Source organism: Malaya genurostris, chromosome 3 (assembly GCF_030247185.1).
Source record: "Malaya genurostris strain Urasoe2022 chromosome 3, Malgen_1.1, whole genome shotgun sequence".
Taxonomy (NCBI): Eukaryota; Metazoa; Arthropoda; class Insecta; order Diptera; family Culicidae; genus Malaya; species Malaya genurostris.
In genome coordinates this window covers 271558468-271571490 of record NC_080572.1, presented here as the reverse complement: position 1 = coordinate 271571490, position 13023 = coordinate 271558468, and the positions used below count along the sequence as shown (strand labels likewise).

General features: G+C 37.2%; 1 protein-coding gene across 2 annotated transcripts in view; it reads right to left on the bottom strand.

Annotated features, from left to right (window-relative positions):
• Window positions 1–2256: 2256 nt before the first annotated feature.
• Window positions 2257–13023, bottom strand: part of LOC131439544 (uncharacterized) — a 178424-nt gene continuing 167657 nt past the window's right edge. For both annotated transcript variants that reach the window (XM_058610687.1, XM_058610688.1), the window contains exons 7-9: window positions 12517–12647; window positions 7129–7321; window positions 2257–7051 (exon numbers count right to left, since the gene is read on the bottom strand). In XM_058610687.1, coding sequence (XP_058466670.1) covers window positions 6993–7051; window positions 7129–7321; window positions 12517–12647 — 383 coding nt within the window. In that variant the 3' untranslated portion in view covers window positions 2257–6992. The remainder of the gene's footprint in view (window positions 7052–7128; window positions 7322–12516; window positions 12648–13023) is intronic.

Here is a 13023-nt window from a genome sequence, read left to right as displayed (position 1 = left end):
CACACATGGCAAAGATTTATTTCCAAACATAGTTCCAGTTGGACACGGAAAATTGTACAGAGTATTTCGAGCGTACTTTTGGAAAGTCGTCGATCAATTAAATGCCTACGAGTTTTCAGTGTCCAACTCCACAGTTTTTTTTTCTGATTCGAAAAAACAATCCCATCAAGAAACGAAATAGTGTAATAGTGTCATTCTCATTACCACGTCACGAGAAATCAATGGAAGTTTTATATTGGACAATTGTAATAAATGTTTCCGGATCTGGAATCGGGAAACTGTCACAGTGAAGATGAATATCACACTGAAGATGAATATAAATTGTATTCGAAATGCGTATATGTGATGTGACGTTTATTATACAAGATTTATAGTGTCGTGAGATACATAGTGAATTTGTATAGTGACTTGGTATACTTATAACAGAATTAAATGATAATATTTAAAAAGTGTCAGCTTTCGACTGGAAAGCGGTGCAGTTGTTGCCATATTAATGTTTTAGGTTACGTTTCAATTCAGTCAAACTTTCGGTGATACGATGCAGAAAATAAAACTTCAAATTAGTCTTTTTATCAACATTAATAAACATTTATTTCTTTACTATTCCGTCATCCATTTTGCTGCTGGCTGTGGGTACATTTTCCGTTGTATCATATTTTCACAAACCCACCTACAGGTAATACCGTCTTGGTACCGGACTCGACGCAGGTTCCGACTATTGCCGTTCCAAATGATGTGGTTTGTGTACATTTTTGTTTTCTATGCTTAAATTTGCTCGGACGTTGATTCTACTATTCTGTTAATTTTTCCCTTATTATTGCTGATGCAAACATTTAAAGAAGCTTTGTTTTGTTGAGAACCATAGAGTAACAGAGTGTGCCGTACGTTTCAGTGGGTGTGAGTGTATTTTGTGTATAGGTAGAAGTGTACTTTTGCTTACGATGATGATTGTGTTTTCTTGGAAGTCGAATCCAGATCTGCATGCTAGAAGAATTTACTGCCTAGTTTTAAGAAATTAGATCCACTAACTAATTGGATCCACCCACTAACAATAAATTCTATGAAAAAATATTTCATTCCGAGTATTCTTTGTTTTAATTCCAGTTGTTTGGCTCTATTTCGATTAAACCAAATATTTGAAAACAAACGAGCCAAGCGAAATCCTGCTCTTCTGTTACTTTTGTATATAAAATTCTAGCTAAACAGTGTTCAGGTCTCGGTTCAAAAGTCGGTCTTCACAGTGATTGTATAACATTTCTATATGAGAAAGGCAAAAAGACTCCCAGACGATACTAGGTAGAGTAAGTTTAAGCTGTTTGGCCGAATGTAGTTTTGTGTGAAGCTCGGAATCGTCGAAAAATTAACCCGCCGAACAGTTTTTTGATCAAACATTTTACTCTGGAGCATCTTAAAAGTTCCACTCGTATTTTTAATCAGCGAGAAAACTCACGTGGAACTTGTTCCAAATTTTCAAGTTGTAAGTGTTACTTTTGAGTAGCCAGTAAAAAATTTAGCCTTAGGGAGAAAGAGTGAACCTAGACAGATGTGGTTCCTGTTAGCTTTATCGATGAAGAGAACTGCTCTGTAATTTCATTTGGAAAATCATTTTAGCACATTAATTTTTGCCTTCGACTCATCAGTGCATTAACAGTACAAATTGAACTGTCATTGAAATCTACCGCTAAGAAGTTCAGTTTGAATAACTGTTGCTGCCTTGCAGCTAAAACTGAAGCAGATACTAGCTGGGACATCCGAAAAGGAATCGTGGTTGGGCTAAATTGTCTTGAAGAACTTAAGAGATCATGCGAATTAAATTGCTCATCTTTTTTATTATAAATTATTTTGGTTCAAGAAGATATGTTACAGCTATTTTTTTGAAAATAATTTCGCGTAAATGGTCACCATATGATAAACAAATGTGTCTTCTAACGCCGCATGCTTTGATTTATTTTTGTCGCCATAAATGTCCTTTTGAACGTGTCCAAACTGTCACGACGAAACAAAAGGCTAAATCGGTCATTCCAATTCAAAATAATAATGAATCGTTCGTACAAGCCCTAGAAGTATTGAGATAGGTGTTTGATCAGTCCTCGTCTATAGCATAAAGCATTTAAGTCACTACCAATTTTGATTGGTACATTATTACTATGAAAAGTGTACTGGAAAGCGGTGCAGTTGTTGCCATATTAATGTTTTAGGTTACGTTTCAATTCAGTCAAACTTTCGGTGATACGATGCAGAAAATAAAACTTCAAATTAGTCTTTTTATCAACATTAATAAACATTTATTTCTTTACTATTCCGTCATCCATTTTGCTGCTGGCTGTGGGTACATTTTCCGTTGTATCATATTTTCACAAACCCACCTACAGGTAATACCGTCTTGGTACCGGACTCGACGCAGGTTCCGACTATTGCCGTTCCAAATGATGTGGTTTGTGTACATTTTTGTTTTCTATGCTTAAATTTGCTCGGACGTTGATTCTACTATTCTGTTAATTTTTCCCTTATTATTGCTGATGCAAACATTTAAAGAAGCTTTGTTTTGTTGAGAACCATAGAGTAACAGAGTGTGCCGTACGTTTCAGTGGGTGTGAGTGTATTTTGTGTATAGGTAGAAGTGTACTTTTGCTTACGATGATGATTGTGTTTTCTTGTTTTTTTTTGTTTTCTTTTAACATTTGTCAACTACTTTGTCCTAATTAAGTCTCATCATATTTTGTTTAAGTAGTAAATAGAATTTTACTATTGAAATGTAAATTTTACATCCTAGAAGTTTGCTTTTAAATTGCGTTCTTCGCACTACATGCAGGTATGTGTAATATTATTATTATTATTATTATTTACGATTGTTTTTTCACTTCCGCTTTAGTTAAAATCAGTTAACTCAAGTCAAGCCTTTGGGAACCGCTAAACCGTGCTCGGATCTAACATGCCAAGATTGTACTGCACGAGAACATTGAGAAAAATAATTTTGAAATATGAACTTTATATGTGTATTTTGTATTGCTTTTTTATCGAGACACGTATGAACTTTATATGTGTATTTTGTATTGCTTTTTTATCGAGACATGTTAAATAGATAAAGCAACAAGCAATATCGTTGTATCTGTCACCGAATATATTGTTTAAATTGTTGAAAAACGCAAAAGCCGACTAATATTTCTCATTTGGATTTCCACTTAAGAATCTTGAAGAAAATTGTTTTTGTGTTTTGCGACAATGGCTGTTTTCTAAGATTGTAAATTGCCCTTTAAAGGCTGAGGCCAGTGTGTTTTAGAGCGTTTTAGAGGGTTATTTTCACGCTTCAAATATGATTTTCTCAGAAACATTGACGAATATCAAAAAATCGAAATGACAATCTCTTAAAAAATTAGTTTAGATTATTCTGTGGAAATTTCAGAATGATTCATCGACTTTAGAGGTCGGGAAAGTCTTTTTTCTAATGCAAGAATTGCATAGCTGGAAACGCCGTTTTTCATCTTGTTTATTGAATATCTCGCCTTCAAAAGCGGTCGGGAAAGTATTTTTTCTGAAGGAAGAATTTCATAGCTGAAAACGCCGTCTTTCAACTTGTTTTCTGAATATCTCGCCCTCAAAAGCATGGATAAAAAATCTATCCTGACAATGTCTAGATAATTTGATTCAGATACGATTAGTGCATAAAAACATATATGCTGTCGAGATAAAGATGTAGTGTAATGTTATTTTTGTGAAGGTAAGTCGATTTATATAGCGGCACAATTTTTTCTGCTCTTGTTACCTGGTAACGTAAAGAAACATGAGAGAGGCATAAAATCGGCACAGCCAGTAGGTCGCGTAAAACCACGTGGATCGCTGTGCGTATTACATTTCTCTCCATACTCTCTCGCAAATGTGCAAAATGACTCTCGATGTGGCCAGGTGGCCAAGAAAGTTTTGATATTTTAGGTTACAAGTTTGACTACATCAAATAAAATCCAATAAAGCTACCGCTTGTTCGGCAGCCTTTTTGAGCCGATTTTATTTCTCTCTCTCATGTTTCGTTACGTTACCAGGGATCTAAAATGGCGCCGACATAGAAATCGACTTACGTTCACAAAAATAACATTCACTTCATTTTTATCCGACAACATATATGTTTTTATGCACTTATCGCATCAAAATTAAATTATCCCGACATTGTCAGGATAGATTTTCGATCCATGCTTTTGAGGGCGAGATATTCAGAAAACAAGTTGAAAGACGGCGTTTTCAGCTATGAAATTCTTCCTTCAGAAAAAATACTTTCCCGACCGCTAAAGTCAATGAATCATTCTGAAATTTTCACAGAATAATCTAAACTAATTTTCTAAGAGATTGTCATTTGGGTGTTTTGATATTCATCACCGTTTCTGAGAAAATCAGATTTGAAGCGTGAAAATAGCCTTTAATACACCCTAAAACACACTGGCCTCAGCCCTTAACGGAAACCAAATCGTTCTGATTTTTTTGCAGCAATTTTGCAATGAAATTGTACTTTAGGACAGAAGCCATGAAATTGATGCCAAAGCATCTTCTGAAATGAAAAAGTGTAATGAAGCAAATGAATGTTTGAACAATTATTTCAGTTGTACTGCCCTATAGAAAAAGCGACAAATTTTAATAAGTTTTTAAAGGATGCCTCATGTATTATAGTTTATTATATATTCGAGTCATCTCGAATGAAATTTTGATGAATAAAGTTCGTATCTGACATCATGACTGCATTTTCAAAAACACGCGTTTAAATTGGCACAGACAAATCAATGTCAAACTGTCAAACGACACCCATTCTGCTCATTTTGTGAGGTTATGACATGCTTGTGTAAAACCTCATAGGCTACAGATTCAACCATCGGAATAATTAAAAACATTAACATTGACAAAAAGCTTGACCATTCATTTTGTTTACTTCCGGCGTGGTTCATCTTTCCGTTTCATTTTTCTTGTTTTTTCACTGTCTCCACTTTCACATTTGAAAAGATAGAATAAACGGGGGGCATAATCGTGTGAGAAAGGAAATGAGCACTTGATTTGTAGTTAAAAAGCGAAAATGATGAATAGTTGTCATTTTCGTGTTAAATTTTTCTTTTCAAAAAAGGTTAGTGTGAGGTAAATACAGAAGTGATCTGCATCTTGATTATAAAACTGTGCCTTGGTTTTGATTTGGTTTTGATCTCACGACTGAAAGCTAAATTAGTAAAGTAAGACCATTATCGTCTTTGAGGTTAGTTTATTTTTATCATTGTTGCTAATTTCAATCGTAACAACAGAACTTGAAAGTTTCCAGCAATGATTCGATTCAACTTAAACAACATCATGAATGCGGCTCACAAAGCGAGAAGATCCGACGAGAAACTTGACAGATCGCGCGGAGTCTCGCTACCGTGTACCGTTAATTTGATTCCAAAAGCAAAGTGACATGTATGTCAGATTAAACACGATGCGTTGTGAAGCGACCATTGACTTGATTATTAGGTTTAACAAAATGACATCACAAATGAACTGGTGATGAATAAAGTTCAGGTTTGACAGATGACGGTGGTTTGTTTACATCTCCGTTAACACGTATTCAAATTAGAATGAACATGTAAACAAACCACCGTCAGATGTCAAATGATGTTCATTCAGCGAATTTTCTGAGGTGATGTCATGTTCATGTGAAATCTAAATGTCGTATCGTATTTACTCTGATAAACATGTCCATTTGCTGTTGGAATCTTATGAATGTCGTGACTCTGCGCGATTAGTCAAACTTCATAACGAATAGCTTCGATTCGCGTGTCACCTGCACTCTGATTTCGTCCTAAGCTCATGTAAACAGTACTAGTGAACTGTCAAGGATGATCAAGCGAGTACATTCTAAGCGGCATGATAAGAAATCTAACAATTTCATGTACAGTCAAATGTCAAATAAAAATTCATTTATTACTCCAAGCCTACTCAGTTTTTGAAACCATTTTCCCTAATGCGTTTACCCACACGGTTTGAGTCGGTTCTGCAGCCGCTTGCTTGAGAATGAAAACAAAAACGCGGATATTTTTATTCCATTTCCACTATTGTTTTACTGATATTTTTTTCACGTTTTGAACAACAGGAGTCTCAATGAACTAGATTTTTTTTTTGTCTAAAAGAATGTTTTTATTATTCTTTTTCGTATGATACCACGTTTAGTGTTTAGTTTATATCCTCCATCCGTCCATCATTTTTATCCTGCCTGCCACTACCACTCTAATTTACTACACTAGAACAACAATTGGAATTTGCAGTGTTGATTTTTCTCCCGCTAAAAAGTTAATGATTAGATCGAAGAATCAGCACCGAATTATTAATTGAGTGTTTCATTTGCATTCGTTTTTCGAGTTATGTGTAGTGTGTGGAAGTAGTCTAAATTTGGATCGTCTTACGTCGATAAATGTATATATTGATTTGCATCTTTTCATTAATAGTTAGTTTTTGGTTTTGATTGGAAATCTTACAATCAATAAATAGTGTCTCCCGGGAAACCGAATAAATAGTAGGCAAAGTAAACAAAAAAAAAACTATCACTAGAGCGGTGTTCTTCAATTTACAAGGCAATAAATATATTATGTAGGGATACGTGTGTGGTTTCAGTTTTTTTATAAATAGAAGGACTCTATCAGTTAAATATAAATAGTTTCGTTTCAATCAGATCGAATTTTTACAAATCACTTCTATAGGTAAAGATGTGGGATGAAATATTTTTACAACGATTGACTTTACACTCAACGCTACTCTAAATGTATATATCTTACTGTGTTTGTGTTAGTCCTAAAATAGACATTGAAAAAATCCTACTTTTTACATCTTTGAAATAACATCAACTACTGTCAAGTTTTGTTTTTTTTTTTGGTATCAGTTTCTCGTCAATGAACGAAAACCATTTTTCCCCTACAGCGTTATGCCAAAATCTGCCATACCATGGAGTTCAATTTGTCTAAATTTATGAATTTTGGCTGCGATCCGGTGCGTTACGGTTTCGGCTTGACGAACGTCTGGGCGAGAATACTAGGCGATGCGAAACTTTTTTCTGAAACGAAAACAACAGCAACAATAAAATTAATTCCATATGTTTTCCCTATCCATAATACGGTGTTGCGAACTCACCAAAGCTGCACACACCGTTGTACTGCACGTCGATGTAGAATCCGGTGTTGCACGAGTCCTTCAGCATGTGACACCAGGAGTGATAGGTGTGGTTGTTGGTGCCGCACAGTTTCACGTGCGGTTGGTGGTAGTGGTTACGCGGGTGTCCACCACCGGCCGGATCGGTTGCAGGGCCAAGTTGACGAGCACGATCCTAGCGGAAGAAAGAATTCCAAATATTTTAGCGATTTGTCATTTGGCTTCTGGGTTGTATTACAATTCGGAATATCGTTGGGATTTTGATGAAAGTGGTAAATTGGTGAAATTGTAATTATATATTCACACTGCATTCCATACAGGATGAGGAAACATTATTCTTGTTTTTTTTTCTCAGTCCCTAGGCCGAATTTGACAGATGGTGAGACGAGCATTCCTATTATGTTTTTTACCGTCACTGCTAACCTCAATCGTATGAACACATTTTGACAGTTCAACAGTACTGTTGCGTTGTCTGTTGATAAATTGAACGAGAGCATTTACGGTCCATATCGCCTAAATAGAGTTTTAAAACATTTGTTCACAATTGGATACGGTTTGTTTTTAAGATTTATTAAATAAAAGTGACTAGTTGCAAAGTATTAAGATGATTGTTTGAAATGTGTTCTTCGATTTTTGTTTAAGCTTGTTTGTAAATAGTACCGCTGAACCGACGACCTGAACTGTCACTTCCGGTGAAACTCTCAACGGGTGAGCACGTTGCATCGTGTTAGTCCGGAGAAAATTCGAGTATTTCGCATGTTTGACATTTACATTAGGTTTTGCACGAACATAACATAACCTCACAAAAATTAACAAAATGAATCAATTTTGACAGCTATCAGTGATTTGTTTATGTGTTCATTGCGTTCATTCTAAAATTTCGGTTCCCGACTTCCATCAGGTACATCTCTGTAATTAAATGAATCGTGACGCAATTTTCAGCACTACAAGGGGAAACATTTGAAACCAAACTGATGTCATAAATTCCGAAGTCCAACATCTTCCGAAAGTCCGTACAACTTTTTGGCTTCACTGACAATATTGATATTGTGACACGTAACCTTGAAAATATGACGGAAACCTACATCGTACTGAAAGCTGTAGCTAGGCGTATCGGACTGGTCATAAATGCGTCAAAAACAAAATACATGAGAGGAAGAAGCTCTAGAGAAGAAACACTGCGCCTCCCGCCAGGAATATTTATAGACGGTGACGATATCGAGGTGGTTAACGAGTTTGTTTATTTGAGCCCACTGGTGACCGTCGATAATGACACCAGCAGAGAAATTCAAAGACGTATTTTGGCAGGAAATCGTGCGTACTTTGGACACAGAAAAACCTTTCGATTGAGAAAAGTACGCCACCGCACGAAATTTACCATCCACAAAACCCACGAGACCTGGACTATGTTGGCAGAGGACCAACGCGCCCTTAGTGTTTTCGAAAGAAAGGTAATGAGGACCATCTATGGCGGAGTGCAGATGGAAGACGGAACGTTGAGACGGCATATGAATCACGACTTGCAACAGCTGCTAGGAGATCGTACGGACAGCTACGATGGGTTGGGCATGTCATAAGGATGTCGAACGACAGCCCAGTGAAAATGCTTCTTGAATCTAATCCGACTGGTACAAGAAGATGAGGAGCGCAGCGAGCAAGGTGGATCGATCAAGTGGAGGGTGATCTCAGAATCATCCGTGCCTTGAGTGGCTGGCGACGAGAAGCCATGGACCGAGTTATGTGGAGACTTTTTCTTGATACAGCAAAAGACACCCCAGGACTATAGCTGTAAAGTAAGGTAAGTATCGTTGGATCATTTGAAAGCCAACCTGACGAAAAAGGACGACGTGTTACCATGTAAATGTAAATCGATACAGAGCCATGATCAATGAATTTTTGTTGTTCAACATATGGATGTGTACGAAATGTGTTTTCGTCTGAATGGTGCCACTTGCCATACTGCGGCCGAAACAATCGACTTATTGAAAGAACATTTCAACGACAACATTACTTCAAGAACAGTTCGTGCTCGCATCTCACCCGACACAGTCAAAAGTCGTTTACGGTCGAAACAACAGAAACAAAGACAATACGCCAGTGAACAATAGAGTGTACGGAATGGACAAATACGATTTAACAAAGCCTGAAACTTGACCTGCAAGACCGAATTCAATTTGTATAGATTTCACGCGTTGCAAGGTTAGACCAGCAGCAAATGAAATTAAAATCTTACTTAAAGAACGAATGCATCTAGACGCTAATAATGTAAGTGAGATTCAATTTAACAAAGCGTCTAACTGTACATACATTATGTTTAAACGTGAAAGCGATGCACTTGCAATCGCTTCGGTTAACAAAGAGGTGCACAGCGTTGAGTGTGACAACATTAAATACAAAATCCCTGTGCACATGGTGGACAATGCCATAGAAGTACGCGTGCATGACCTTCCCCCGCAGACCAGCGAGGGGTATGTTCGGGAATGTATGTCGCAGTACGGTGAAGTTCTTTCCATCGAAAAGGAAGTATGGCGGAATTTTTTTCCCGGCATCCGGAATGGCGTGCGAGTTGTGCGTATGCAACTACGTAAGGCAATTCCATCTTACATCATTTGTGGTCAAGGTGGGACACGTCCGTGTAAAACGTTGATTACCTATGAAAATCAGCTGGTTACATGTCAGTTTTGTGAACAACCTGCACACTACGGTAAACCTTGCACTGAAACTGCGAAAAAGACATCTTCAACCAAAGACAAGGTCAACCGTTCAACAACGAAAATAAGTGAGCGCATTACTCATGTTTCACCATCAAACCAACCAGCAACTGCAACCAATGTACAACAAGGCGCATCTACAGCAACTAGCAACTAGCTCAAAACTGCGAACATCAAGGAAAACGAAAAGAAGACGGAAATCAACAACAAAACCACCGATGCGGCAATGGATGACGAGACGAGCCACGAACAAAGTGCCCCTCAATCCTCGCAGGAGGGAAATTGAAGCTCTTTTCCTTCTAGAAAAAGTGACAACGAGATCCACTTCAAAAAATTCTTTATTTAAAAAACCGACTAATTCGGCCACGCAAAGCTTGTACGCAAATAGGCCTGAATAAAAATATCTTAAAAAAAAAATACTTCAAGAAATGGACCGGTCAAATGTTTTTGAATTAACAGCTACCGTCAGTTCGCTTCACATCTCATCCAAGTCAGTCGATAAAACAAAACCGCTTACGTTCGGGACAGAAGAAATCAAGTACAGTATTGTGTAGTGAACAATAGAACGACCTCGAAAATAAGTGAACCAAATGAACAAAAGCTACCGCCGGTACGAAAGAATACAATTATTGTTGACTTCAGGCAGACTTCACCTTCGATACGAGAACTTGAAGGTTTGCTTAAGGAGCAAATGTATCTTGACATTAAACGTGTGCATTTACTTCAATGCAATAAGACAAATAATGTTATTCACATCCAATTTTATAAAGAGTTGGATGCATTTCAATTCGCAAAAGACAATAACAATGTGCACAATGTGGAACACGAGAACATTAAGTACAACATTTCAGTATATATGGAAGATAGTGCTATAGAAGTTCGTGTGCATGTTCATCCTATCGAAAAAGAATAGTGGAGAAATTTTTCCCCGGTATTCTAAATGGTGTATGTTTATTACGCATATACTTGAAGAAGGCTATACCTTCTTATGTGATTTTCGGTCAAGATACAAGAATTCCGTGCAGACACTTGTTACCTATGACAATCAGATAGCCACATGTCAATATTAACAAAAAGCTGTTCACTACGCTAAGCAATGCGATAAACTGGACAAGGAGACAAGTACACTAAAGGACAACGGCGCTTCCTTCACACCAACCCCAAGCAATCCCAGTACACTTGCGACATCCACCAACAATAATGAAGCATCCCCTTCAACGAATCCATCATCATCCCCTATAGAACAAAGTACACCAGGTGCAGTTAACAACTTTCCCTCCAACCAACCAGTAATTGCAACCAATGTACAACAAGGTGCATCTACAGCAACTAGCAACGAAAAGAAGACGGAAATCGACAACAATACCATCGATGCGGCAATGGATGACGAGACGAACCAAGAACGAAGTGCCCCTCAATCCTCGCAGGAGGGAAATGGTAGCTCTTCTTCCCCTAGAAAAAGGGTGACAACGAGATCCAACTCAAAAAAATTTATTTAAAAAATCGGCCACGTAAAGTTTGTACGCAAATAGGCCTGAATAAAAATATCTTTTAAATAGCAGCTACCGTATTGTTGGTTACCTTGATTTATTTTAACGTTTCTGCAACGGTCGAAAGAGAAAATTCTTTACTATAACCTTTTTGAATTGCATCGAAAATACTACCTCAGAGAAGGTTGTTCCACTACGGCTTATAGCTCCACAGGAAAACCATTCGTTTTCACCGATATTCAAAGCTTCGCTTTCATATTTATCCAAATATGTCTGATGAAATTAGAGTTTATGATTGGGTGATTACTCGGTTCTCAAGTCACTTTGCTAGATATAGTTCATAAAGTTTCAGTGTAACGTGACAGATCTCGTGTTCAACGGTCCCGTTAAAATTGAAACATTCATGCAGTGAATTTAGGTTCATTCAGTTCATTTTAAAAGTTTATTTAGACCTGGTTAGTGAATTTAGGTGTTTTTCAATGAAGGTTTTTTTTCAAATAATAAATATTACCTTTCAAGACTAATGTTAATGTCTAATAAGTTAAAGGATGGCACTTTGTAGAAAAGCTGGGCGTAAAATTAGTTACTTGAAACGATGTACCCTTGCCACCAATAATGCCGTAAATCACATTCTCAGACTGTAGTGTGTACGTAGCTTAACATTATTTATGACGAGGAAAATGTCATCAAGATAGTCTTGGAACTAATTTAACTGTAGAGTGTGGTAATACTATGTGAAATTTCTGCATATAAAACGTGTTTTATGTCTACCTTGATGAACGTGGTCTCAAAACAAATTGGCTCGAGTGACACGTTCCCCTGATTATTTGGACCTGGCATATGGCAGCAAAAGGGTATTAGCCCAAGATAATAAGTTGCGTCTTAATAACCGAAGGTGAGTTATTTGTATGATTGTGTCTTCTCGCAGAGGAGTATAAACATAACATGCATAGGTTTGCGCAGAGCTCTTTCAGTCCGTGTAACTTAATTTTAACAGGTAGAAAGACAATTGAAGTCTTCATTTTTAGCACGCCTCAACAAAAAAGTTTTATTGAGTAAATCGCATCGGCAAACTATTAGTACTTGCTGATATTTCATTTACTTTGAGTATTTTAAATTTACAAAACTGGTTTAGTGTGAAGGTTAGTAATCGTTCAACTATAGCTTACCTGGTGCGGGTGCAGTCGCTTCATCCGGGGACATTTGTAGCTGCAGCTCACGCAGCGTGGTTTGTGTGTTTTCAGATCAGTCAGACAGTGTTGCCGGTCCTTGCATTTGATGGTATCACAAGTGGCGGTTTCTGAAAGAAGGCGAAAAACGTATATATTTGATGAGAGCTATAGGTAATGAATTTATGTTCATTAAAATGGGTTTCTACTCAATTCGGTTTCAGTTCGATCAAACGAAATCGCAACGATCCGGAGGTGAAGGTATAAGACTGGGATGCTCCTTCGATACGGTTGTTGCACACTTCTTTCGGTGCTTTTTACGATCGAATTAATTTTATTGCCGGCTCACCGGCCATTCAATGGCACTTTGATGGCGAATTTTGTTTAATTAGGCTTTTTCTTACGTTTAATACTTCATATATTAGGACTTGATATGTTTTGTGATTCTATTGATCTCAGCTTCTCAGAAATTATTATTAACAAAAAAATAAAATAAAACCAGTTATT